This window comes from Phasianus colchicus, chromosome 14 (genome assembly GCF_987193195.1).
Source record: "Phasianus colchicus chromosome 14, bPhaCol1.hap1.1, whole genome shotgun sequence".
NCBI classification, from domain to species: domain Eukaryota; kingdom Metazoa; phylum Chordata; class Aves; order Galliformes; family Phasianidae; genus Phasianus; species Phasianus colchicus.
In genome coordinates this window covers 3,299,770-3,326,913 of record NC_143449.1, presented here as the reverse complement: position 1 = coordinate 3,326,913, position 27,144 = coordinate 3,299,770, and the positions used below count along the sequence as shown (strand labels likewise).

Sequence of the window (27,144 nt, the reverse complement as noted above, 5' to 3'; positions counted from 1 at the left end):
ATGGGATTTAACAGTAAGAACAGTTTCAGGAAAAAACAAAATCAGCTGGCACATAACAATGCATTTTTTTAGTCTCTTCACCTGTGTACTTTTAAAAATAAATATACAGAATATAAAACTGGTAACGTATTTATGACAGGGCCTTCCAGTGCTGCTCTGCAAGGATGCATGTTTGAAATACATGTACTGTGTGTATTCCTGGAATTGTATTCCTCCTAAATTAGGGTTGAACAGAGTTCTTTGCCCATCAGTGTTCGGATTTAGTCACTCCAAGTAGGTGGCTGATGCAACTCCATTCCACTTTGTTAATAGGTCTAAAAACTGTGTACAGATCAGACGGGGTCTAATGGCATTTTCCTGCTCAGATCTGCTCCCCACATAAACCTCAAGCTGTGTCAGTGTCATGCAGCAACAAAAATGAGCTCTGATTTTTAGCACAGTAGATAGGATCTGGATTCAGATCATCCCGTTCAGAGGTGTTAACTACAGTTCCCATGCAAGACAGTGTTGGAGACTCTGCAGAACAGCAGCATGAAAGCTGAGACCTGCAGTGGGATTGCATGGCTTAGGTATTCTTTACTTGACTATATTGTAACTCAGCTTGACCTGGTAAGGATAAAAGCTTTGGTGCCTCCAAATGCAAGGCCAGAAGCTCACAGTCTTGCTTTTCTCCTTGTTATTCTCCTTTAATTTAAAATCTGACATTGAGGATTTGGAGCATATATGGAGTCTCAGGAGAAAAAAAAAAAAAAAAAAAAGGATATTTATGTCATTTTGATCTTTTTCTGTCACACAGTAGATTTGCACGTCGTTGTGTTTCCTTGTTTGTTTCCTTAAAAGAAAGCTTTGTTCTGTTTTGTTTGCTGTGTGTCTGACAAGCTGCTGCAGACAAACAGAAAGTGGGACTGTTGGGGCTGTTGGGGTGAATCTCTGAGACTGTGAGGCTGCTGAAAGTGCAGAGCCTGCTGCTGTTGGTACTGCAGGGTTGTTAGTTGTGCTTTCAGAGCTTGTTCTGTGTTGCCTGCTCGAGAGAGAGGAAATAAATGGTATTAAAGGTACTTGGGTCCTAATTGTGCTGCTCTGTGTGCTCTGGGCAGCAGAATTAACCAGAGCACGGAGTGTTTCAGAGAACTTAAAAGCATGATTTTGTTCACAGGTAGTACAGTCTCGATGCTAAAGCTACTAAGAGGAAATAAACATAGAATCTTAAGGTACCATTTTGAAATGATTAGATTGTGCCCAGACATTTGGTGCAGAGCATTCCAAGAGGTATTCAGTCGTGAGTACCATTATGGTGGATGGAAACAGATCTGGCTGCAAGAATCATGGTACATTAGGAAGGGGAGAGCTGTGCACTGTGTGTCTTGCACGCTATGCAGAAGGACTCAAATACTGCAGCAGGACCACAATGCTTAGCAATGAACCTAAATCTAAGGTCTGGCTGGGAAAGTCAGTGAAAGTTGCAGACTGTCAGTACCGTGAGATGACGCACTTGGGGGTGATGCTACAAAGAACCCAGTTACAGGAAAAGGCTGAATCAGAGCTCACACCTCATTAGATGTGAGAGAAACCAGTGAGGAGACACAGGACCAGAAGGAAACCGGGTTTCTTGAATTATCTTGCTCACAAAACTGCTGCTGTTCTCCCTTTTTCTTCTGTTGGTAAATGAGGCTGTGACTGCATGAAGTTTGTCTCCAGGCTGACTCTTAACAGATGTTGCCTATACTCCCTTCAAACAGAGATGTATTTTAATGGTCCATCTTCAAATCAATGTCTTGGCAGTTGTTCATCACGAAATGAGAAGATACTTAACCATTGCTTCAGAGCATCAGATATTAAACATGGCACATGTGATACAGTGGGAATTACTGAACTTTAAAAGCATTTCTGTTTAATTTCTGTCTTCAAATGAATTCAAGTTTCAGATCTCTATGCTTTCTGAAATTATATTCAAATTTGAATTGCAAAATATGCTGAGATGGTTGTTTACTTATGTATATAATACTGAAAACCTGATCAAACAACACAGCCCTATGTCATACAAGCTGGGTAATTTTAGCAATGAATTTTTATTCTGCAGGAATGTAAGCCAAAAATGTGGAGAAGCATTGTAATTCAGAAGGGAAATACACTTTTAATACAAGAGGTCCAGGAGGAAGATGGAGGAAATTATACCTGTGAACTGAAGTTTGAAGGCAAGCTGATACGAAGAACGGTTGAATTGAAGGTTACCGGTAAGAACCTTTGTTTTGTGGCAATAAAAAACAAGTTTTAAATAAAAGCAATAATCACATGTTGGTGAATATTTGGTAGAAGAAATTCCAAACCAAATCTCAGAAACCAAGCAGTTTCAGACTAGGGGAAATTTAGGTCCAGACTTACAAGACTTCACAGAAGATCACTCCTACTTCTTGTTCTGTGCAAAACCTGGAAATTCAAATTATAAAATGAAGGACAGACATCAGCTCACCCCTTATGCTGGAGTAAGCTCTGGTTCCAGTTGCATCTTTAATACTAACGTAGAGGAGAGGTTAAGCGAAGCTTTATAAAGAAACTTCTGGTGAGGTTTGTCTGGAATTAAACACAGCCAAAAGAGATGTCTTGAGTCATGAATTTATTGTTCCATATTTTTTATCTTTGGCTTAATTTATGATGGTCAGCTCCTCTAGTCCAGAGGTTTTCTTTACTGCAGAGTGTGGCACAACCTATTCCTAGGCTGAAAGTAGGAACATTGGACTGCAGGAGGAAAGGAACATGCTTATCAGGGGGATCATGCATTTTGTTTCTGAGTCCATGTAGTAGTCTACTTAATGGAATGGTACTTTTCCATTCCTGTTTGTGAGGTATCAAAAATGAATGAGTATAAACGTATTGTCTATCTGTATACTCCTGATTCCTTTCCATTGCACTGTGCGGTATGACATCTATAATTATTATTTGTCTTTGGCATCTGTGCAACATTGCAAGTGTCTGAAAATAACTATGTTTTTTTTCAACCTTTTGCACACAACTATGTAAACAAATGGTTATTTTTTTCTTTTCTTGTCTGTTGTCTGACATACAAATTAAAATGTGGTCCTGCATAAAGCAGTGACAAATAGAAATCTACTCTTTGGTATCAAGCTGAATTAATCAGTATGGTATTTCTTCTGTGTTCTTGAAACACAGTTCTTCCCTCTGTTTTGAATGAAATCCATTTTTCTTTTCTTATCATTGTTCCTTGTTTTAAATGAGTTATTTTCCCTGTATGCCAGACTCATATATCATGTGATTCTTTATTGTCCATTTTTGACTGTGGACAGATCTCTGAAATATTGATTTGACCTACCTGACCCCAGACCTGTCAAATGAAGATATAATACCTACCTTGTGGATAGCTGCTATCCTAGGTAGCATGCTGGTCTTCAACCAGAATATGAACGAAGTTTGACAAAGTGAAAATGAGATGCATCTAATTCAATTCCAGATGATGGATATTCTTTAAATAACAGCTTGCTCTGCCTCTCATCATGACCTTGCAAGAAGTGATGTGTTCTCTCCATTATATGAACAATGTGTTATGTTAATACTTCACAATTTAATGACTTTGTCCTAAAATAACTGTAGTATGTGTTAAAGTTTTTCATTCTATTAAGAAGATGTTATGATACGGATTATTAAAATTGTAAATATGACATATGCAAATGTTTTCTCTATTTTGCATAATGCTTGAGAACCAGGAGATTGTTCCCCTTGTAATTTGGTGTGGAATTCACATTAAATTAAATTTCCTCTAGTTCATAAAGGCACATATGTTTATGTGTTACGCACTCATCATTACAACCACAGCAGCAGAGTAGAAATCATCTCTATGTTTGGAAAAGATAGGTAAATTTAACCAAACACTTCTTCCTGATTTAAGTGTTTGGGAAACATGTTTTATGTTGTGTGCTTGCCAGTTGAATCTCTATGTGGAATATAGAAAGTTTAAGTGATGACCTATATATACCAATAAGAACTACAGATGTAATACACAGGACAGTGTAAGCATATTATCATAAAGCTTGGTGCTTTGTAAAGTTTCTTTATCTTGTTTCTGGTTTGTGAATGTTTGATGCGGGTGGTTTTATCTTACTGGGGGAACAGGGTGTGAAAGCAAGCTGCAGAGGGTCACTTGAGTTGTGTGGCCATGTCAGCTGGAGGGTCCTGAAGCAGGTGAGATCACAGGCTGAGAGCAGGTGCATGGCATGATCAGGGATTTTTCTTATGTCTAAACAGAATTTACCATATAGCAGCTCGTGTTCCTGTTCCTTCTTATTCTTTCACCAGGCATCTCTGAGATGGCTGGATGGAGTCTGCCTCCACCTTCTTTGCACCTTCCCACCGGGTGTTTCTGCTCGTGGATCAGTTTTCCCTGAGCCTTCTCTCTTGCAGGTGTACCCACCTCAGATCTTACAGCCTCTTCTTGTATGACAGATGCTCCAGTTCCTTAATCATGTTTGCAGTCCTTCACCGAACTTGTTCCATTATGTCCATGTCTGTCTTGTACTGGAATTGATGGTGCACTGGGCCCCATTATTTGCCCGTCTGAAAACTGAGTTCTCATCAAAATACACGGCTGTACCTGGAGGAGCCAGGGTGGAACCAGAGCTCAGGCTGCTGAACCTGCTGCTCTGTGTAAATCACTGTTCATAAATACTGCTGAAGGCTTACCAGCAAAGCCCTGGTAGAATTATCTCTGTTAGCTCGCAATGCAGATGTGGAGAAGAGGGTCTTGCCTGCTAATTTCAGAGGCTCTTTCCTCTGCAGGGACTTTCTAATGCTGTTTCTATTGCAGTTGCTTATTAACATGCCTGAATTGGCATTTGTAAAAGTACAGTTGCCTGAGTTTCTCTAACAATATGGATTCTGAACAGCAAGATGCCTTTAGCCACTGCCAGCAGCCATGGAAACCTAAAATTGTTATTGAAGAGTTATTCTGACAGTGAAACAGGCAACCTGCAGCTCTCTCGAGCAAGGAAGCTGCACTGCCATGTGTAGAGAGGAGCTTGGGTTCGTCTCCCTGTGGCCTTTCAGGTGTCCTCTAAAACGTACACTACTTGAAATAAGTGAGTTAAGTTAATGGAGTTATTTACTGTAAGTCCTCTCTGCCTGCAAGTGTGTTGCAAGTGTCTGCTTTTGTGGGAATTATGTGTAGACAAGTGGTAGAAGATGATCTCATGCATTCTTTTCCTTGTGTTGCCAGAGCTGCCATGTTTGTACTCTCCAGGATAGTATCTTTCAGTGTCCAAATGGAAAAACGTAGGAAAAGATTAGCAAAACTTGTATAGGATATGCATAATACATTCAGCTGTTTGAAATTGATGAAGGTTGCATCTAATAAAAGTAAAAGATCCAGAAATAATTAATAGGTCATGTAAAGATTCAAGGCTCTTTATGCAACAGATAAGACCTGCTAGTCTTTGGAAAACAGTTGCTGCTCACTTTCAGGCAGACCTTGGTTGCTGTGTTTTGCAGGAGAGTGGGCACGTCTTCTGTTTGCTCAAGTCTCCCAACAGCCATCAGCAGGGGCTCCTGCTGGCCCTGTAAAGTTGAGGGCAGTGGTGGCCTGAGCAAAGAATGACTGTTTATTTAGTATTCATGTTATGTTGCTTAAGCATTTATTTTAAATAGAGTCTGCCAGGTGATGCTTTGAATTAGAAGCAAACCTCTACTGCTGTGATTCAATCGCTATTCAAGCAAGCTTCCAGGGAAGACATCGGACTTATGAAAAGGTGCTGCCTTACCTTTCTGTACCAAATGTCAGGGAGCTGCTGGCGTGGCTGTGGAAGGGAGCTGCAAGGACAGCATGTGCCAATCCTTGGGAACTGTTTTCTTCAGCTCCAATGTTGTGTTTTTGTTTTTACAGGCTGAAATGGAAGATCTCAGTGGCTCAGTTAGAGTTCTTACTCTTCTTTGGGACCAAGTCATTGGTCCCAAAGAAGACAGTTGGTAAGAAAACTGTAAGACAGTTTATGAGAAAAAGCTCACTGGTCTTGTAGATGAAAACTGAAACCCAACAACATAATGTCTGGCTATTTTGAGAAAGAAAAAGGATGCTGAGTTGTAATAGTAGAGAAAAAGGAGCATAAATCAAAAAAGGAAAATGTCATTTGTAGAAAGGCCCAGTGGAGTACTGGACATAGCTACCAGTGTCCTTGTGTGGCTTTGATGGTTAGAGCTGTGGGAGACAGTGACAGCGTTCTTTGGGGTTGCAAAGAAAAGGCTTGCAGCCTAAAATATACCTTAAAAGTATTTAGAGACAAAGTATTTATAGGGACAAAATCTTGAGCTCCAGTACAGTACTAACAAGCAACAGCTACATCTTGCTGTTTGGGTGCATTTAGGAATAATAGATTGTCAACAAAACAGCTTTTTCAATGCTTGTTATTCATGGTTTTGCTGTATTGTGCAGACAGATGTGAAACAAGTCTTGTCAGCCTTTTTCTCTGAACAAACATGACAGCAGCATTATCGCTTAGTAAGTAACATGTAACTCTTCAGTCTGTTTAAAAATATATATTGATACTTTTTCACTTTGCTTTTTGGTGTTTTTGTTGTGGATGAAAAGGTGAATTTAGCACCTGTGACCCAGGGCTATCGAAACCTGAAAAGTGAATAGAATGTCTGTCTTTACTGAGAGAGTAAATTAGAGCATATCCAAATTGGGAAGAAAAAAAAAACAAAAAAAACAACAACCCAAGAGCATTGTAATACAAAGATAATAACACCAGAACTTACAATTTTTTAATGCGACTCCAGATATTTGAGAATTTTTAACATTTGTTAGTATTTCCAAATGCCAGCATTTGTTAAGGAACAATTAAATTATTTTACTGTTACTAATGCTGCTGCTGAAAACCTGAAGAAGTCACGTTGTGTTTCAAAGGCAATTTAGGCAACCTCCTGCCTTCTCTGGGCCAGGCAGCCGTTCTGTCTGACAGATAAGAATGTTGTGATAGCTTTTGGGAAATACACCTGTTATGTTTGCCTGTTGCTTCGGCACCTTTTTGTGTTTTGGAACACCAGTCTGTGAGGAGACGGGCATATAAGAGATGTAAGCAGATGCAAGCAGGAGGCCAGGGAAAGGCTGGTCCTCGTGAGCAAAGAGCCAGCCCCAGTTCCTTGGACATCCCAGAACCCCCCGGCAGGTGAGGCTGTCTGGCAGGGCTATGCTTTTCCATGGACGACTGTATTGGTGGAACAGTTTGCCTTGATATGATTTGTGAAGTCTTACTTGACAGCAGAAAGTGGCTGTCTGCCTGATTTCACAAAGTGCCTGTGATGTATTGGCCTGACATGCAGGAATTACTGAACCGTTCTGTCCAGCAGGCCTCTGAGTTTCTTTTGAGCCCTACTCTATCTTCATCTCCATCATTTTCTTCTTACAAACTACTAAAATGTCTGGCTGTTCCTAAAAGTCATTTATACAGCAATACTTGTTTTGTCTGTCCTAAATGACAAATTATTCCACCTGGCTGCATGAATTGAATGATTCTGCCTGAGTTCGCTCTTTGCTCATAGTTTTTCAATTAAATTCTTTCCAATCTCATTATACTACCCACTTTTCAAATTATGCCTGCTGCTGTTGCTAGATTTTTTAGTGTGTTTGGGACCACTCATCACAGGCCATGGGTGGTGATTTTCTGTGGTTAAAGCAAAGGGGTGAACTGGATTTAAAGATGCCAGCAATTAGTTACGCTCTCCAACTGCACCACGGACAGAGAGAAGCTACCACAGAGAAAATGATGGTAGGACCTAAAAGTACATCCAGTGTTTTGTGGTAGTTCCATCTCTGCGTATTTTGAGCCCTGTGTAAACTGGGTATGCTATTTCACATCCTTTGTGGCAGAAGATAATGACACATTGACAAGAACCAATGGGTGCTGATCAGTGACAAACCCATACCTGCAGCAATCTGCGTGTGCACCCTAAGCCTTAACACTTCACAGTAGAGGAGCTGTTACCAACATAATCACAGAAATGATGTGTCAATTGACAACATTTTTGGCTGCTGCTGGTTTGCGGAGATGCCATAGGAAAAAAAAAAAAAGTAAGTTAAAAGTTTGTTTGAACTGAAATATCATTTTTGGAGTTCCATCTTTATTAAGGGATTTATTTTTATGATGTAAAATATGAGTACTATTATTTGCTTAAAAAACCATGTCATTATGATTCTGTTCCAGTAGTACCAGCTTTTATCACAAGCAGTTCAGCAAATCTGCAGTGAATTATGAAATGCCTCGGTGCTGCTTAAGTAGTTACTTATCCAAAAAAAAAAAAAGGTCACTGAGCTCTGAATATCGTTGTGCAGATGGGAACTGAATATACATAAAAGCAGGGGCAACATAAGACACAGGTTAAAAAAGCAGGTAGCTAAGGAGTAAAAGTGCATAAACTGAACATATTCAGCAGAGTTTCTTGAAGCAAAAGGATCAGTACTAAGGACGGGCCTGTTGCACAAAGCTCTGGTCTGTAGGGATTTCTGAGTTAACTCAGGAGGAGCTTTTCAGCAGAGCCAGTTAATACATTTGTACTGCTTTTGGTACCCAAAGTAACTCTGACATCTCTGCCTGGCGCTGGGCTGTGCAGGGAGGGCAAAGCCTCAGCTCCTGCAGGAGGGGGATGCACCATCACCTTCCTCTTGTCACTTTGTAGTCTGTGCTCCAGAGCCTTTTTTTTGGGCATGGGATGAAATAACAGTTTTTAACACCATGTTGTCATCAATTGAATAAGATGTTAGTGTGCTAAATAGAGACCTGCGTGGAAATAACATCTATTTCTGTTTAATAATTTAAATAACAAATCTTGCAAGATTTTATACTTTTAATGTTGTTTTGTCAAGTGATTTTTTTTTTTTTATTATTATTTGTGTGTATGTAGTTTTTAGTTATACATATGGCTAGTATTGTATATTACTGGAGACTTTCGTAGAATCACAGAATCACAGAATGACCTGGGTTGAAAAGGAGCACAATGCTCATCCAGTTCCAACCCCCTGCTGTGTGCAGGTCGCCAACCAGCAGCCCAGGCTGCCCAGAGCCACATCCAGCCTGGCCTTGAATGCCTGCAGGGATGGGGCATTTCATTCCTGAAGTTAGATATTTTGATAGTTCCTGCCCAGAAAATGTTTGGAATCAATAATTCCCGGGGAATTTCTCTTGAAATGACAGGATTTTCACCGAATGCAGGTTTTAGTTACTAATAGCACTGGGCATCTCACCTAGTCCCTAGGATGCAGGAGATGCTTAGGAGTGCAGAGCTGTTTTCCTGGCTGTTTTGGGGCACGAGTGCTGCTGAGAAATGCTGGCACCTCTCTCTTGTATTTATCTTTTCAAACATAGGTCAGAATACCAGTTGTCTCAAAGTAGAAAATTTTTCAAGGAGAGCTTTCAGTGAGCGTGTGAATTTACCTGACGAAAGGGAGTGAAAGCTCTCCAAACTAAAGTGTGGTGGCACGTGTGGTGGGAATTATCCTGGCCTTGGAGTTTGCTCCCATACTCACGTGGCCGGTGCTGACTGGGATGCAACACTGCGTTTGAAGCTGTTTGCCTTTTTCTGGAAACAACTGTTCCCTCTAGAGAGCTACTTTTTCAGCTCCAGATCTCCAATTAAAGTACCTCCCTTGCTGAAGGTTCTCCAGAACCCTGTAAAACATCTAAAATGGTGTTGAGAGTTCTGCAGCTGCTGGACCCAGCAACATGCCTTTCTTTCTTTCCGTTGTCTTCTGACTTGGCAGCTTTGGCCTTTCTTCCCCTCTGTGAACAGTGTTCAGTGCACTCCTGGTACTCGGCAGTCCTCTCTGCTCTTAGCCAAAGGTTCCTGTGCCCATTGTCCATACGACATCTGGAGCTCTTTCTTGGCAGGAAATGTACTGCTTCCACATGAAGGCCCAGCTTCTGCCCTTTATAAATTCACAGGGAGCTGCTCGAGTGCAGTCTGACCATTGGCGCTTTTTATGTAAGGACCCGATTTTGTACTCAACGAGGTGTTTTTATCTTTATGCCCTAACTCCCTCCCTTACTCAGTAATATGGGCAGCAAATGACTGCACAGAAGGTGCCCATAATAAGTGTGGGATAGATGTGTGCACCCTGTTTCCTTGGCAGATGTGCGGCCGTATCTCAGGCTGCAGGGCTGTGGGGCCTTGCTGTGCATTCCTGAGGTCTGCCTGCACTCTGCACAGGGCTTCAGCTGCCACCTCCAAAGTGTCACAAGGTAAGATATTGTGATTAACCAACCAAAACGGGTTAGCTCAAAATGAATTAGGCATTTTCAGATTTTCACCAAACATAGCTTAAGCAGTTGCGGTAGATAAGAAGCTATTGAGATAATCACAGTTGTTCCTGTTGTCTTTTAAATTCACGGTGCTAAATCATGCAGAGGGCCAGTGGACTGTGCTTAGAGTGGTAAAGGCTGCAAGGCCTTCTATCTTTCTTCAAAACAAATTTTAATGTTATTTTGTTACAGGACTTTTAATAATATTTTAGTCCAAAATAGAGAATAAATGGAAAAAATATCAAGGAGAAACTATTGCTGGGGAGGGCAATATTTACAGGAGCAAAAAGGGAAGAGAAAAGCATCTTGCTTGTAACTATAGTTCTGTGAAAAGAATCATAGAATCACAGAATCACAGAATCATAGAATGGCCGGGGTTGGAATGGACCTCAGAGATGTTCTAGTTCTAACCCCCTGCTGTAAGCAGGATTGCTGACTGCTTGGGTACCTTCTTTTAATTTAGAAAAGAAATCTGAAAGTGAGAAGTTATATTGCAAAAGTTCTGCACTTCTGGGAGAGATGCTGCATATTGGAACAGGAAATCCTCTCTGTTTGCTTCTAATGTTGACATGTTAAAATTTATAACGTGTGTCACATCTGAAGTGACATTTTCTTGCAGCTATGGCTTACACATTTCCATAGCAAGACTTCGTCCCTTCTCCCTGTTTGCTATCTTGACACAGTCAGGGAATCACTTGGTTATTAAATGCAAGGAACAGAGAAAAACCCACCCAAGCTGAGTTTCTGCTGAGAGTTCCAGATTTTAAAAGTCTGTTAGTGGGAGATATTGTTCTCAGCATTTCCTTGCTACGTTTTCATAAAAATGATTAATTAAATCGTATAGTATTTTGATTATCTAAAGGAATTCTGTTTTTTTCCTGGTAGGAACCTAGTCAGAATTGGGTTAAATGGCTGACAAATACTGTACTGAAAGACCAGGAAATGAATTTCACAGCTGAGTTCTTGAAAACATTGAAGAAATAACAGTCTATTTAAAGCAACATGTAGGAAGTGCCAAAAAATAGTTCTCCCTTGATATATTTTATGTGATTTGTATTAGTATTTATCAAGGTCCTTGTTTTGCAAATATTAATTTGTGTTTCTTACAGTATTTATCTTAAAGCTCTGATTCTGAGTTGTTAGCAGCATCCCATTAACAGCTGTGGACATCTAAGCATGTTTCTGTGGTCAAAGCCCACCAGCGATTTCTGTGGTGACTTTCATTTTTCCTAGCAACCTCAGGAAGGTAGATCGTGATCCAGAAAGAGAAGTATGGACATTTTCTTTTGGCCACATCTGGAAAATTGAGCAGTTTTTCTGCCTCTTTCAGAGCACTTGTTGTTTGACCACGCAGTAACTCCAATATAAATCTGCAGGGATTCCTGTCTTCAAAGAGTCAGTGGGCAAATTCAAGTGAGAGCGAGGTACCAGTATGGTGCGGGTGTCTGTTCCCATGGAAGAAGTGATATGCACAGTCGTGTTCTGCCTTTTAACATCTCCTTTTCACCTGACACCCAGCAAGGTCCTGGTAAATTGACCCAAGGGCTGCTTTCAAGAGTGCCTCATTGGAGTCAGGCAGCTGGGGATCTGGGCAGTGTGTGGAGGATGCACAAGCCCATCCGTGCAAGCTGTATGAACTGTGTCACTGATGAAGTGTCAATGCCATATATCCACAAGGGTAAAACTCCTTCATTTTCAGTCCCTCAAATGATCCAGATTGATGGCTTTCCCATCCACCAGAGTGACCAGTTAATACTGGGCTCCTGAAAAATGACTTTGGAAGATAAACATTAAGTATTAAGTACCTCCGTATTTCCTGGAGAAAGTGTAAGTTCTAAGGGCAATGAGAAATGTAGCAATATGCTGCAGCCTATGAATTATATATAGTGTCAGTACTCTTGGCACTTTCCCTACAGCTTCACAAACTGCTTTCCTAGCTCGTGAACATGCAAAGTAATTAGAATGGCAAATAGCATTAGATTTTATTGACCTGTGATGCCCCCTAGTTCTCTGACATGTTCTTGAACGTTACCTAGTGTTTTCAGCCTTAAATCAGCAGTTTGTAGTATTGATTATTTGGTATTTCAGATTTATTGATGAGGACAGCCCAGGCTTCCACACTTGTTATGGGTTGCTCATTTATCCCCTGCTCTGTTGTGCACAGCAACTGCAGCTTGCTGAATCACAAAGTGTATACTGTAAATGTCAGGTAGGAGCTCCTCCATTAAGAACTGCCTTTTATTCTTGGAGTGGCTGAGCCACATTCTCTTAGTGCATTGTGCTGAGAGTAGTGGAGGTGATTTAGTGTAAACGATAGGAATGTGGGGCTTTTGCCCACAACAGTGAGGTAAAGTACAACCGCTGAGGTAAACTTGTTCATTTTCATTTCCCATATAAAGGAGGCTTCCTTCATCATGAAAACGTAGACTGGACGCCCATTCTTCTTTATTAATAATGAACAGGCAGATAGATGCACAGACACAGAGCAGCACTGCCCTGAAAACATTTCGCTAATGGTAAAATAGATACACATGAGCGAGCAGATTGCTTTACCCACTAGAAATGCTGCCCTCCCATCCTCCCAGAGAAACTGCAAATCTGGAGTAATGCTTTGTCTCCTAAGTGAAGTGTGAGCACAGAAAGCAAAGACTGGTAGTTCCTTTGAAATGACTGGAGGAATTCTAATAGGTGAACTGCAGTAACTTCAGCTGGAGATTGGGGTTATGTTTCTCTGCGCGATGCTGGTGCCTTTCAAAGCCTGTTTATGCAGCGTAGCAGTTGTGGGTGAATGTCTGAGATGGGAAGTTGTTCTGTGGAAGGAAGAGTGCCCACTACTGAATTGTCAGCAGCAGTTTATGCTTCACTTAAGTGATTTTCAAAGGTTTCCTATTCCAGTGTCTGTTGGCCAGACCATGTTTAGCTTATGAGATCTGACAATTGTGGTATTGCTGCAGGCTCTGATGTTACTCTTACGATGCTCGCCAGAAGACTGAAGCTAATAACTCACTGATGTTTGTTCTGTGCCTGCAATTTTCAAGTTGAAAGGACAGACCAAAATATGTTTGATGCGTTAAGTATCCTAGCTGCCTTTAATACAGTGGTACAGCATGAAATACTTATTCTTAATTTTTATCAGCACCAACCAAGCTACTTTTTGTCTTTGGTAGTATTGATTGACCTCTTGTAAGCAGGAGAAAAATGAAGTGTTCAGCTAAATTTGTGTTTAGGTGTTTATAGCTGCAGTTTATTTCGAAAGATGCTTGCTACTGGTTACACTCAACGTTCATCTGCTGACTTATTTACTATATGTGTTGAGTGGTTTTTGCAATGCAAGCATGTTTCAGTAAGTAAAATCAATTTGCAACCAATGGGAAGGGAACAGTAAGTGATTTAACTTTTCATCTTCTTCAGCTTAAAATGAAGAGTTCTCAGAGGTGTTGTTTATGACAAGCCCTGTGGGCTGAAGTATTCTGAAAACGCCCAGGAAAGATAATGTGCAGAATGGCAAATCAAAATAATTAAACAGTAAAATTAATGAACAACATAGTTGTAAAGTTGTTCTTATCCTCTCTAGTTTTTTTCTGGTACAGCCTAGCTCTGGACCAAAAGGACTGGTCCTACCAGTAAAGGGTTGTGTGCTCTCTGATTTTAGTTTATCTTGGCTAGTGCCTGTTCTCTTGTATACCAGGTACACGTCTGCCAGGAATTGATCTAAGATAATTTCTTGATGGCTTGAGATAATAAAAAGCCTCTTGTTTTATCAGGGCAGACTAAATCCAAGCACCAGATGGATATTCAGCTTTGTAGAGAACACACCACATCAGCGATCCGGTTGTGGATAATTGAGTTGCCCGTCTGGGCCACGCTGGCTATGGTTTGTGACAGGAAAGGTACCAGTTTGCCATAAGCCACATATGCCCTTACGACTTCTCTGCAATATACTGACGTGCTTCTTTTTCTTCTAAATTGGAAAGAGGTGCATCTGGAACAAGGGAGGTATGATCCTGCCAGGGCTCTGACAGCTCTGTAACCTCCAAGTGCCCTCAGCAGCTGTATTTAGGGAACATGTTTTAAGGAGAATATTGTAGTCTGTGTACGTCCATGTGACTGTGTGCAGTGAAGTGGTCTGATTTAGAGATGCCATTTCAGTTGCACTTCTTTTGGGACACTGGGTATTTCGAACAGACAACTTAATTTGTGAATAAAATAGGAATGAGAAGCGCTTAATCGATACTCTTTTAGCATGGCATTGTTGGTAGTGCAAGAGGAAAGGGCTGTGGAGGTCCAACACTGCTTGGGCAGAGAAGAACATCCGTGGTTGGTACTTAGTTGAGTTTTCTGTCTGAAACTGGTGAAAAACCTAACCAAAGCATGGTGTTCGTTAAGAAAGTGAATTATCTGAAAAAAATAAAAATAAAAAAGATGTTTTATCGAAAAGGAATTTTAACATTTTCCCATCTTATCAAACACTTCTTTCCTTCTACAGCAAAAAGTTCGTTCTGGAATAAAATGCATCTTTTCAGTGGTGCTTTCTAGAGGGGGAGAAGTCAGTTTTCCTAGCTAAAAGGCTTTTCCCATCAATTGACAGAAAAGCTGCACTGGAAGCTTTGGACAGAGCTGCACTCAGATGAAACACAGTGATCCAAGTCTGCTGCTGGGAAGGAAAGGCAGCATAGAGATCAGCATAGAGACGTGGTAGTGCTCGTTTGTAGACCTCCAGCAATGAAACACCTGTTGTGTCCTCATCTAATCAAGTTCCACAAAACCTATGCAGAGGAAAGAAAAAAACAACAAAAAAGATTGTCATAGTCTACTCATATATTGAAGTTAATTCTCTTGGGACTGTTTATTTGAAACATATTTACCAAAGTGAAATTTGGTTTTTTATGGTAGAGGCTTTCCATAGGGGGCAAACCAAGTTTCTCTAGGTTGTACCTACATGGCTGAAGGAGCATGCTAAAACATGGAAATGTTTCCAGCCGTTCCCTAAAGGGTAATTGTCAGTGCATTCATTTGGAAAACTAGTCACAGGAGCTGGGCTTGTCTAAAATGTACTTGTGGTGTAGTTCTGCATATAGGGAAAATACCTTTTTTTGAGTTTTATTTCTGATTTCTGCTTTTTTCTCTTCCTGGAAAAGATGAATAACTCTCTTCATAACTACTCAGTGCTCTGGCATCACTACTGGGACTGTGCATTTCAGAAATTCTAAAGGATGTTTCAGTTACATTTCATGATGTGGGGAGAGCTTAATCTGTCCTAATCTCTAAGAATAAGTAGTGGAAATTCTATACATTAGTTGAATGTAAAAGATATTCACTGGAAGGAATTAAAGGTGATTCCATGTTGTGGGGGGAGTCAAGAAATAGCTCTCAGCACTTGAGATCTCTGGTGTCTGCCTCTGTGCCTCTATTTCTTGTCAGCCCAGACCTCGTTTCGACGTAAAATTGTACCTGTTTTCTCTTTCTAGCCCTCAGAAGGGCTTTAATTTCTTTCCCTATTCTGCCAGTGCTCTAGCTGCTACAGCTGTTGCTGTCACATTTAATAAGGGCTTTGTAGAGTTTAAATATTGCATTGCTGCACCAGCTTTTCTTTGGGGTAAGAAAAGTGCTTCTTACATTTAGATGAGGTGCTCCTCGCTGGCTGTGCTGCTGACACGTGGGTTCCAGCTGCAGGCGACAGGAATTTATAACTTGTCCCAGTGTGTGCAAAGCTCCCTGCAGTGCCGGCGCTGCCTGATAGCATCATGCAGCCATCAATGGACGAGGAGCTTGCTGTGCCCCATGATAAACCCCATCCAGCAGCACTCTGACGTACCAATTTGTCCTGACCAACAGCCTCACATCTTCCAGTTGAGAATTAAATCGATTGTGTTACAGTTCCTGACCTGGTAATTGTGCCTTTACTCCAACTATGTGGTTGCGTATTTGTCATTGTAAAGTCTGTAAAGTCTACGATGCACTGTAGTCTGTTCTGTGCAGTAAACAGGTACCTCTTCCTTGCAGACTGGGTGGGAAACAAGGCAGCAGCACGGGCAGTAGCTCGATATTTTAAAATGTCAGGGGGAGGATGAAGTGAGACTAAAACTCCATGTCCCCGTGCCTACAGTAACTCAACAGCTCATTGAAATATTCTTCTCCTCAGCCTTGAGCTCTGTATGTGTCAATCCAGCTGAATATAATTGGGGCTGTTTACTTTGACAGACAGTGAAAATTCAAGAGAAACATGGAAGAAAATACTCAAGCCCAGATCCGCAGTGTGCTGCTGTGTGCTGTGTATCTACTTCCATCCTCCTTCCTTCCCAACTCCATCCCTCTGCACAACCAAACCAAACCAGATGTGTACATCCATTCTCCACATTAAGCCCACTTCCTTCCTGAAGCCATTCATCATCTCCCAGGACCTGTGACGACATCCCCTTCCTTTCATTCTGAGTCGTTCTCATGCTTTCACTGTGACAGAGAGGGATTTTATTCAGTTTTTTTTTTTCCTAATGCTGTGCAAATGCCAACCTCTCATATTAGGATTTCTTTTGAAGTATCCAGGGGTGAGAAGAGCTGAGCTGTGGAATGAAAAATTATTACCAAAATATGAAACCAGCTCTTTTTCATAAAAATACTACATTTCAATAATACCATCCATTAATTTTTGCACCACATGGCATGTTTCTTTCCTTTGAGGGTTGGTATTGACTTAGTGTGCTTCTACGGCTCTGATTCTGCTTTAATTCACAGACATTGGTGTTTTTCTGCTTTCACTGCTGGTAGCATGCTCAGTGAATAAACAGCTTGCTGGGTGTACATTATGAAAATAAGAAAAGGAAATGAAAATGCAGATCCTTATCTTCGAGCAAAGATGCCTAAATTAGAGCAAATCTTGTTATTCTTGTGTGTGGTAAATAAAAGGTATAGACAAATCCCAGAAGCTCGGAAACATCTACAGTATGGAAAGTGGCAATTCAAGTCCTCGCATCCATGACATAGCTGTGCCCTTTCTACCTGAACCCAATTAGACTTAAACCCGAGCAGAGGTTGTTGCCACATTGCATTCAAGGTTCTGCATTTTAATGTGTGCTCTGTGCCTAGCTGAGAACCTTCAGCTGTATTGCTGTGCTGTCATGGAAGGTGCAGGAAGGTCTCAGAAGAGCAGCTGCAGCCGGTGACCCAGCGTCAGCAGTTCTTATCACCCCGAGGACTTGGTGGGAGCGGGCTGGAACAGGAGCCTAAAGCAATCCAAGGCCTCAACTGGCACAAGCCAGCAGTAAAAATCTAGGAGACTGTGTTGCTTTGTACTGATTAGGGCCTTTTTTGTTCATTCGCAGCTGCTCATTGCAGAGATGGGTTTTAAAAGTTGCTCCTGATCATTTAGATTCAGCTTCATAGATGCCAGGGACCTTGCACCGGGAGAGGGCATTGCGAGATAACATGAGTAACAACAAGAGTGATAGTTCTCCTCTCATCTGAAGACCTAGTGCGCCAATTACTAGCTAAAATCATTATTTAAAGGGTTTGTCATAAACCTTTCCATAGCAGGAGCACTTTTGAAATATTAAGTGCCATTTTCCTTTTACTGGAGCAAAAACTGGGGGAGAGCTGGAGCCTCCTGCAAACACGTGCCTGCAATTTCTTGTTTGAAGCTCATTTGTCAACATAACAGATGCACAGCTGTAGTGATGGGGTGGTTGTTGTGTGCTGTATATCACTCCAAGGGTTGTCCTGCAGGCAGAATGTGCATGTAATACAAAGCAGTGAAGACAGGATGCTCTGTTCCCTCTCTGAGGGTGTGATGCTGTCCCACAGCACAAGACAGATGCCACCATGCTGGCTTGATGCTGCATCCACACAGCGGTGTGGGCTGCCTGAGAGGCACAGCTCTCTGCCCCAACTGCCTGGGCACGCTATGCCAGTTCTGCAGGCAGTGCTCACTGGGGGCTATAGCCCATAATGTGCTCAGAGGAGCTGTGCTAAGGTTGCACTTGGAGGTGTGAGTTGGTTTTTACAGCCTCTCTTTGGTTTTCTTGTTTTTTTTTTTTTTTTGAGATGGGAGGCTGATCTGAAAGCAGGTTGGCTGCAGTATGCTTTATACTGGTTTGTGGGAAGAACAAATTCATTTAAATGGATACTTAACATGGCGTAAATTCATGGGAGGTTGGTGCTAGGCTTTGAATGTTATCATAGTACTTCTTCTAAATTTGACCTTGGTTTTGTGTTTCTGACCTTAAAAAGGAGCATCTGAGCAGATATTTTTCTTGTAATGGTGACAGCAACATAAACTTTGTTCTCTGATCAAGCCTGAGAATTTTCATCCTGAAAGGGGAAGATTTATAAGTCACTGACTTGGCACAAAAGTGCAGCCTGGTATGTGTATTTGTATGTGTACCTGTAACTATCAGAACAAGGGCTAATGTGCACCTATCGAGGCAAGCTGAAAGTGGCAACATGTAATGTGAGGTGTGTAGGAGATGGAAAATAGCTAAGTGGGTAAACAATGGCTTGCATGAAATGCATTGCAATGAAACTGAAATAAAAGCATTTTCCAACTAACAGAGTTGGTCTAGACAGCAAAAATCTGGGATGCAAAAGCAAATATATATATATATATATATATATATAAAGCTGTTTTTATCTGAAAGTAGTCTTTGACCTAATAGCAGTTTGGCCCAACTGATGAATTTGAAGAACATCAGAAGCTCAGGAGTGTCCTCCTCTCTCCCCTTCTGCTGTACTGCTGTGGAAATGCCTGCCTGGGTCCCTCCCTTGTGTCACAGGGAGTCCAGCCATCTGGAGGAGAAGGTCTGGCTTCCACGAATGCTTGTGAAATACAATAGTGGCTTCCGTTAATGTTAATCAAGTATAATATATGCACATTCATCTTCTGCCACTGTACATTGGAGCATTTGGTCCATTACATGGAGATGTGGCAGTGCTGTAGAACAGCCATCCAGATTCAGGGGCTAAAGAATTGGGAAAGGAACAGGTTAGATGAGCAGGCTGAAAAGTGCTTCCATTTCTATGAAAGGGAGTGAATATTTGATGGATGCCAAGTTTCTTTTGCCGTGGGGAGCAAGCTCTCCGAGCCATGCTTTGTTCCAGTCCGACAGAAACATTCGCAGTCCCGCTTGTGAAGGCTATCATGCAGTGAACTAGTCTCAAATGACTCTGCTGCTTCATTTCATGGTCATAATTATGGAAGCATACCACAGCAAAGGCCTTCATCTACTGCTAAGTTCAAATCAAGTTTCAAGTTCTAAAATGGAAGTCATTTGTGAAATCCCCAATCACTTAAAAATGCCCCTGAAGAACTTAACAAATGAAGTATGTATGCAGTGTTAAACAGCTCGTTCAGAAGGTAGACTAAGGGGAGGGAACAGTTGTTTGCTTCTTAACAGCAAAATAATTTATCTGCTTGAATTCTGGACCATCTTCTCACTCCTGTAGGAATCTGAAGGTTCTCACGTTTTAAAATACAGGTAGGGCTTGGAATGCTGTGGTACCAGGAGTGGGCACGCCTGTCTGGTTTGCTTTGTATCGTGGAAATGATGCTACATACATGAGTTTACTCCTTAGCTCCATGTGTGGGGTAGCACTTCATGAGCTGCTTTTGCTTTCCAGTCTTCACTGTGACTCATAACTCCTTTACTCAGGAAGGTACTCATGGGCCTGAGTGCATTTCTGTGGGATCAAGGTTAAGCATGAATGCGTTGTTCATCCCTTAACCATGGCGTTAATGGTCAGTTGTTGTTGAGCAGAACATAAACAAGTGTTTTATTCTCCTTGAAGTTAATGAGGTTTAGGCACAATGCTTAGGGGCAGTCGTGCTGTACAGGCTTTGGTTTGGAATGAGTTTTCAGAGAGGTGGTGCATGTCAAAACTTTTGCAAGGTCCGTCTTCCTCATGAGGCCAGTGCATCGGAGAGCAGCTTTTCTAGCTGTGACACCACTGCGGCTGCATCTGTCACTGTAAAACATACAGACCCTTTCTCTAATGCCCTCTAATCCCAGATACTTAAATCAATGTGTGAAGCTTATGTTGGATCAATACCTTCTGAATAAGGAAGCTTTTCTTATGGAGCTGATGATAGCAAAGAATGCTCGGCTCTTGGACTGAACAAAGTGTACTTGTGCAGCAGTTTCATCTCTGAATGGCATTTTTAGCTGCAGATACTTGAAGCATAAATGGCAAAAAGCATGCTCTGTTGTTAAGGCGATGTTGAAAATAAAACTTGTCTTGTACTCGTGTACCAAGTACTGCAGATAATAGAAAAAACTGTTCAGAAAGCGCTAGTGTTTGAATCAGGCCTGTCTTCATTGAGTTAAAATAAATGTGTTTGTTAAACACGCACATCTTTATCTCTTATGTAACGAGAAGAGCAGAGCCGTATCATAGATCTGCAGAGCCTTTTGTGCTCTACAAATTCTGTGCGACAGTCAGCAGACAAAAAGTGATTTATACTATGCCTTGTAATGGGCGGAATAATTAACGGTGGTGGCATCCATCACTTCTGCAACAAGCTTATCTCAGAACTTTTCCACTGATTCAAGAGAAAGCAGGAACAAAACTGGAGCAGAACAATAGAAGTCAGTTAGTCTCACTCAGCCCTTTTGCGTGGCTGTGCCTCGTTTGGATACCTGATGAATAGATCTCTTCTGCATTATTAAGCAACAGTGGAGCTTAATAGTGTGGACACAGTCTGTATTCAGTTTGCTAGAAGGGAATTCTGCCAGGGTAAGAGTGGAGGAGAAGTAAACCCTGCAGCTGTCTATGAAATTTGAAGGCTACTGAATGAGTTTCTGCAGGAAATTTTGCTTGCTGCCAAGATGGTGTGTTCACTGGGAGCATGGAATAGCTAGAGGTTTGGGGAAAGGCCCTTGTTGTTATGAGGCATGTGATCTTAGCTACAAGAAATATCTTTAAAAATAAAATAAAATCCATGTGAGCAAATCATTTCTCAGCTCTGAAATAACTTCTTTTGATTTCTACCGCCCATTAACTGACCTTTCTGTTTTCAGAAAGTGAGACTAGTTGAGTGTCTGACTTCATGTGTATAGCAGAAATGCTAAGTCACAGCTTGAAACAGTGATTGAACACCTGGTGGGAAGGCAAGGCCAACCCAGGGGAGCTCAGGTGCATGCAGTGCAGCTGAATGACTGGAAGGTGTGGAGCCATCCCTTCCCAGACCTCATTTAAGAGTTGGCAGTGGAGGCCAGGGTATCTTGTTGGAGACCCCTGTGTACCTGAGGCCTTCTGAAGGTAGGCAGCTTATGTCCTTTATTTCTGTGCCTGTATCTGTTGCATTTGACTAAACCCCTACTTGCTGCAGCCTAGGACTGTGCTGCTCTGCTGTCATTGCTGTGCTTTCCGTTGCATTAAAATGTGCTTTCCTTTAATTGTCTTCATTTTCTCACCTCTTTAATTCAGAACTAAGTTCTGGAACAGCTATGAATTGAGGTTATGTATCTCCTGTTTTCTGTATAGCTTCTGCAGAGCTGCATGCCAGGGGCAGTCCAGTACAGCAGTACGTTCTGACAAGGACTTGAGAGCAGAGGAATATTGCATTAGATTTGAAGTGTTCCCCACTGTAACACATACTCCTGTATGTCTTTCTTTAGTTCTCTCCTTGTTAAAGGCTACTTTATTTGGTAGCTTTGTTAGTTTTGAAAAAAATAGGGGACAGTAAGATACTACATGATCCCGTACAAGGCATGAAGATAATGGCTTTTGGAAGACTGTTGTAAAAGCCAAGATCATTGGGATTCTTTCTATTCTTTATGGAAAGTAAAACATATCTCATATACTGGGAGGTGTTTAGGAAATACTAGGTACCAGATTTATGAGAAACTTTAGTGTGGGCATGGAACTAGCTAGCTAAAGATAATGTCAAGGTTAATAAGAGGGTGAAGCACTTTCCTAGCTGTAATTCATATTCATAATTATAATAAGCAAGGTAAGAAGGACGCTTGGATCTTGGGCTTCTGTTGACAGACTGATCAGTTGAGACTGTTCCCTCAGCGCTGTCGTGCTTCTCAGTGTTGTTTGATGCCATGTAACTTAGTATAACGCTAAAGAGGGAGAAAAGGTTTTGAACCAGTTAATCAGTGAAAGAAAATTTTCTCAGAGTTCTTCTGGAGGGGAAAAAAACCCCACAAAACAACAACAAAAACAACAGGAATTCACAATGATAGTATCATGTTGATTTAATAAAAGATCAAATGAATATCAGAGAGTTTGTGGTCCAGAGCATCTGCCTGTGCTGGAGCAAGTGTCAGCTCTGGCTCCGAAGGCAGGAGGTCAGCCTGCTCTGTCTGTGTCTGGTGCTTCCCATAGCACTGTGCTTCCATCCAGCACTGGATTTCCTAGAGTCCAGTGAGAGAACACTCACATTTCACTCAACAGTGAAAGTGCTGCTTTTATGAGTGCTATCTCTGTCCTGCTTGTATTGGAGAATGATGTGATAGAGCTTTACTGTGTGCCAGGGGCAACTCTGTCTCTCCAGCTCAGAGATCTTAAATAATCCTAATGATTTCTTATGCTCCTCTTTTGGACCATTCCTGTCTCTTCTGGTGCTCCTCTCACTTACGTTGCCCAGCAGGTCAAAATACCAGCTGTGGGGATGGGTGCTGAGGAAGGCTGCCTGTCCCTGCCTCAGAGCGTGTGAAGTATAGAACGTACAGGCCTTCTAAGAACTTGTGCTGGAACACACAGGAACAGGGCATTCTCCCCATAGGATCAGCTCCTTTATCTGCAGGCGGGTGCAGGTTTAACCTAATTTCTATCATATAGAAGGTGTTTGTTTGCTTGTCCCGGCTCAGAACACCTGCATTAGCTTTTCCTGTGCATACAAGTATGCCTGAACGAATGCAGTTACCTGTGACACACAGCACTGGTTCAGTGCAAGGAATAACTTTGGAATGGCAGCAAGCAATAGTACAGCTCACTCAGGAAACCATTACACACAATAAGGACCAGTGCTGGTTTTTTGTTGGTTTTTTTTTTTTTTTTTTTTTTTCAGTTTGGAAAATCCATTGTATCAGAATGCAAAGGAAAGAACCCGGGGAAAATGCTGTGTTCACTTTAATAAAGGTGTACATTCACTTGTATGATTGGGGGTTATTTCCACTGTGATTTGAGCAGAACTCCTTTCTAAAAATATATATTTCTGGTTGGTGTAACAGTGCACATGTAGATGTAAAAGGAAGACATTTCACTTCTGTTGCCCCTGAAAGACTGTGGTCTTAAATTGTGGGGGATATTTGTAATGAAATACAAGGCAGCCTGAAGAAATATAGAACTCTTCTAGTGGTCACTGGAACTCAAAGTCCTCTGAGTTCTGGCAGCAGTGCCAGAAGTGTTAAATAAATATGTACAGATAGCACAGGAGCAGTGACAGACCATGTTCGTTCCATTCTTAGAGTACACACAGCTTTCTGTGGATATATAATTACTTTGCTGACTGCTGAATAAGAATGTAATTTTCCTGAGTTCCTTTACAGCAGACACATAATCATCTGTTCAAAACAATTATGTAAGATTCTGGTTGATCTGAAGGAAGCCATATAGCTTTTTAGCCTGTAATTAAGATACGTACTTGGCAGCTTGGGTTTTGCACATGGAGATAAGAGCAGTTGTGTAATTTATTGTATTTTTTCTTTGCTGAGAGTCTGCATTCCAAACACTACAGAAAGCTGTGAAAGGTTTGCACGCTTGCTGCTGTAAAACAGAGCTTGAAAAGATATAATGAGTTTCTCTGTAAGCTCTGGTTCAGTTACAAGGCCTGCATTGCATGTACATGTATATCCTTTACGTAACATATAAATAAATTCAATAATAATTTAAAAGACCCAACAACGCATGACCATTCCCTGAGGGTTTGGTGCCTTTGTTTCTGGTGGCCATGCATTTTCCACCATTTTAAGGTGGTTGTGATCAGTACCATCAGAGCAAATGTTGTCTGCACTGGTAGAGAATGAGTCGTTGTCCCCTACTGCTGGTTACCCAGGATGATTTAACAAACAAACAAACACAAGTGGTTGCAAGTGACAGTAATCCCTTACTGAGGTTGCTATGTATCTTTGCAGGCCTATGAGATGCTGCCAAAATTTATAGTTTTGGAGTTCCAGCTGCTTACCCTACTCAACTCAGCTCTGAATGATTTATTAAGTTCAGACTGTCTCCTTCCCCCCCCAACAAAAGCTTGAGGGTACATACTTCTTGCACGGAGCATAGGGTAACTGGTGGACTCATGCTTCCACTATTCTGTATGTAGAAGGGTAGAAGCAAAAATAATAGTTACCTAATTCTTCCTTACTTCCTGTACTTGACTTTGGCTAAGAAGTTTTCCCGTGTTGGAGTAAGGTAATCTCAAAGGGTGTTTTAGCTGGGAGTATGGAGGTGGTTGTAAGAAAGCCCACATCCCAGCATATAACTCTGCTGCAGTTGTTGCTATTAGGTAATGCAGGGCACTATTCAACTAGCTGAGACTTATGCCAGTCCTAAGAGACAGATGCTGGGGAGGAAAAGAGGCAGTATGCTTTTGTAGAGTGCTGCAGTGTTTGTCCTGCATCGATTTAAAGGCAGACCCTACCAAATCCAAGTGTCTCCTGAAATCAGGGTTCAGGGAAGTTAATCACCCAGGAGCAGTTTTGGCCTGTCATTAAGGGCTCAGCAGCGAGGGCCAGAGCTCTGATCTGGGCTCCCCCAGCTCTGTTGGTGGCAACACAGAAAGCTGTAAACTACGGTAAATAACAGCTAGGAGTCTGCTCCTCACAGTGCCTGTGACACTAGCACTCTTACTGGAAAGGCTTCTCTATTCGGGTAGTTCCGTGTAAGCTATTTTTCTTGCTAATGAATAAAAAGGTTTGGATGAGAACCGTGTGATTCAAAAGTTACCCACCACAACAGGAGTAAAAATTTGCCGGATTCCTGCTGGTATTAAATCTCTGTGCAGATGGCGTCTGGCATCATTTTATTAGCAGACAAGATATGCTGTTAAAAATTATATCTATTATATCCATCCCAGAGGCGTTCATTCAGAAGAGAGTAATGGAGCTGAGCTGACAAAAGGGATTTGTCCATTCGGACATGCTGAAGGGCCTTGAGATAGGAAATAATTCTCACATAAGCAGTTCCTGAGTTAAAATATTAATTTATAGGAAATAGGTTAAAAATAGGTCTTTTGAGAAGATTTTATATGGCTCAAGGTTCTCATTTTTAGGAGCTTTAGCACTTACCTCACCTGTTAAGAGTTTGCAAATCCAATCCCAATGATTTGTGTGCCTGCACTCATACGTTACAAGGCATAATAATTCCCCCTCAAAGGAGCACATTAAGCACAGCAGTGCTGGTGATGACATTCTCTTTCGTAGCACCCTTTGTGGTGGCAACCCTGCTCTGGTTTTGGGGTTAGCTGGGGGAGATCTTTTCTCTGGCTGTTCAGTGGCCAAGCCCTCACCCTGATGGAGGCTTGTTTGCTTCACTGGGTGGTGTGGTGGGTTGGATGGGCTGCCTGCTGTCCTCTCCTGTTGTGGTTCTGCCAAACAGCAATATGTTTGGTGTGGTTCATTTTCTGTGTACCGTGCTGCCTCCTGCTCGTGTATCTCTTACCCAGTAGATACCTGGAGTGCTACTGGAAGGGAACGTGAGCTTATTTTATTTTGTGCATATAATTTGTTTACTGGAAACACCAAGGGATTACGAAGGCCGCTGTGTTTCTGTCATGCTCATTCTTTAGTTGGCACAGAGTTGGCAGCTCCTCTAAATGAGTTCAGAAATTCCATGTGCTCCAGCTCCTTAAAACCCTCGGTCAGCAGTGTGCAGGAGGAGAACGTATTGGTTTGCTGTTTATCTGTTTATTCTTTATTAACTTCAAGAAGTTTCAAATAATAAGAAGGGTATCAGGAAGGCAGTTGCTGGGAGAAACCTCTTCAAGAACTACCTTTATATTAATAGATTTGGATTATCTTTTGTTGTTTTTTCAATGGAAGAGGTGGTGTTGGAGTTGCATTCCTGCCTGCTTCCTTCAGACTGTGGGGGTAAGGGTGCTTTTAAAACTGTTTAAAAATATCATTTGTGAGTGTATGCAAGTGAAATAGGGCTGTGTAAAGAATGTATTTAACCCAAATGTCAGAGATGGAGCATAGAAGGCCTAAAGACATGTAGTGCACTGGTCATCTCCGTGATCTTCATTTTGGGAACATTTCATGTTAATCCTGATTGTGCAAAATAAAAGAGAGCCATCCCAAATCTCAGCAGGGCACCCCTGACCCCTATGGTTCCATTTGAATTATTTTCACTTGCACAAACTGAGAAGAGTGATCTGTGAAATTAAAGGTTTCTCCTTGTTTAGACACAGTTAAGAGGCCAAAGCTTATGGGAAGTCAGTTCCCCTTCTCTTCTCCTGATGAAAGCACTGTTGCATTAGGTGAGACATTCCCAGGTAATATCGACTGTTTACTCACTGTTATTTGTTATTGTCTGGGCAGAGCACACTTACCTCTTCAACCTGCAAGAAACATGAAACTTGCCTCTGGCCTTTTAGATCTTATATTAACCTACTTTTCAGTCTTTAGTGAAGAAAATCCTCGTTCTTCCTTTCTCTCCTCAGTCTGGAAATGGCAGCAATGTGGTCCTGCCATCTTGCAGCCTCCCCCTCAGCACTTCCCTGGCTACTACAGGCTTTGTTTTTTTGTTATTTTTTGTTCTTCACAGTCTACATCAAATGGTTTGGGTTGGGAGGGACCCTAAAGACCTGGTTCCAGCCCCCTGCCATGAGCAGGGGTATCCACACATACACATAGCAAAAGGAATGACAGCCTCAGACACAGGGAGGCAGAGCACGTAGAAAGAGCAGGGCATG

General features: G+C 41.7%; 1 protein-coding gene across 1 annotated transcript in view; it reads left to right on the top strand.

Moving 5' to 3' along the window:
• Nucleotides 1-27,144, top strand: part of IL1RAPL2 (interleukin 1 receptor accessory protein like 2) — a 416,536-nt gene that overhangs the window by 262,553 nt on the left and 126,839 nt on the right. The window contains exon 15 of the mRNA XM_090150314.1: nucleotides 2,081-2,234. Coding sequence (XP_090006440.1) covers nucleotides 2,081-2,234 — 154 coding nt within the window. The remainder of the gene's footprint in view (nucleotides 1-2,080; nucleotides 2,235-27,144) is intronic.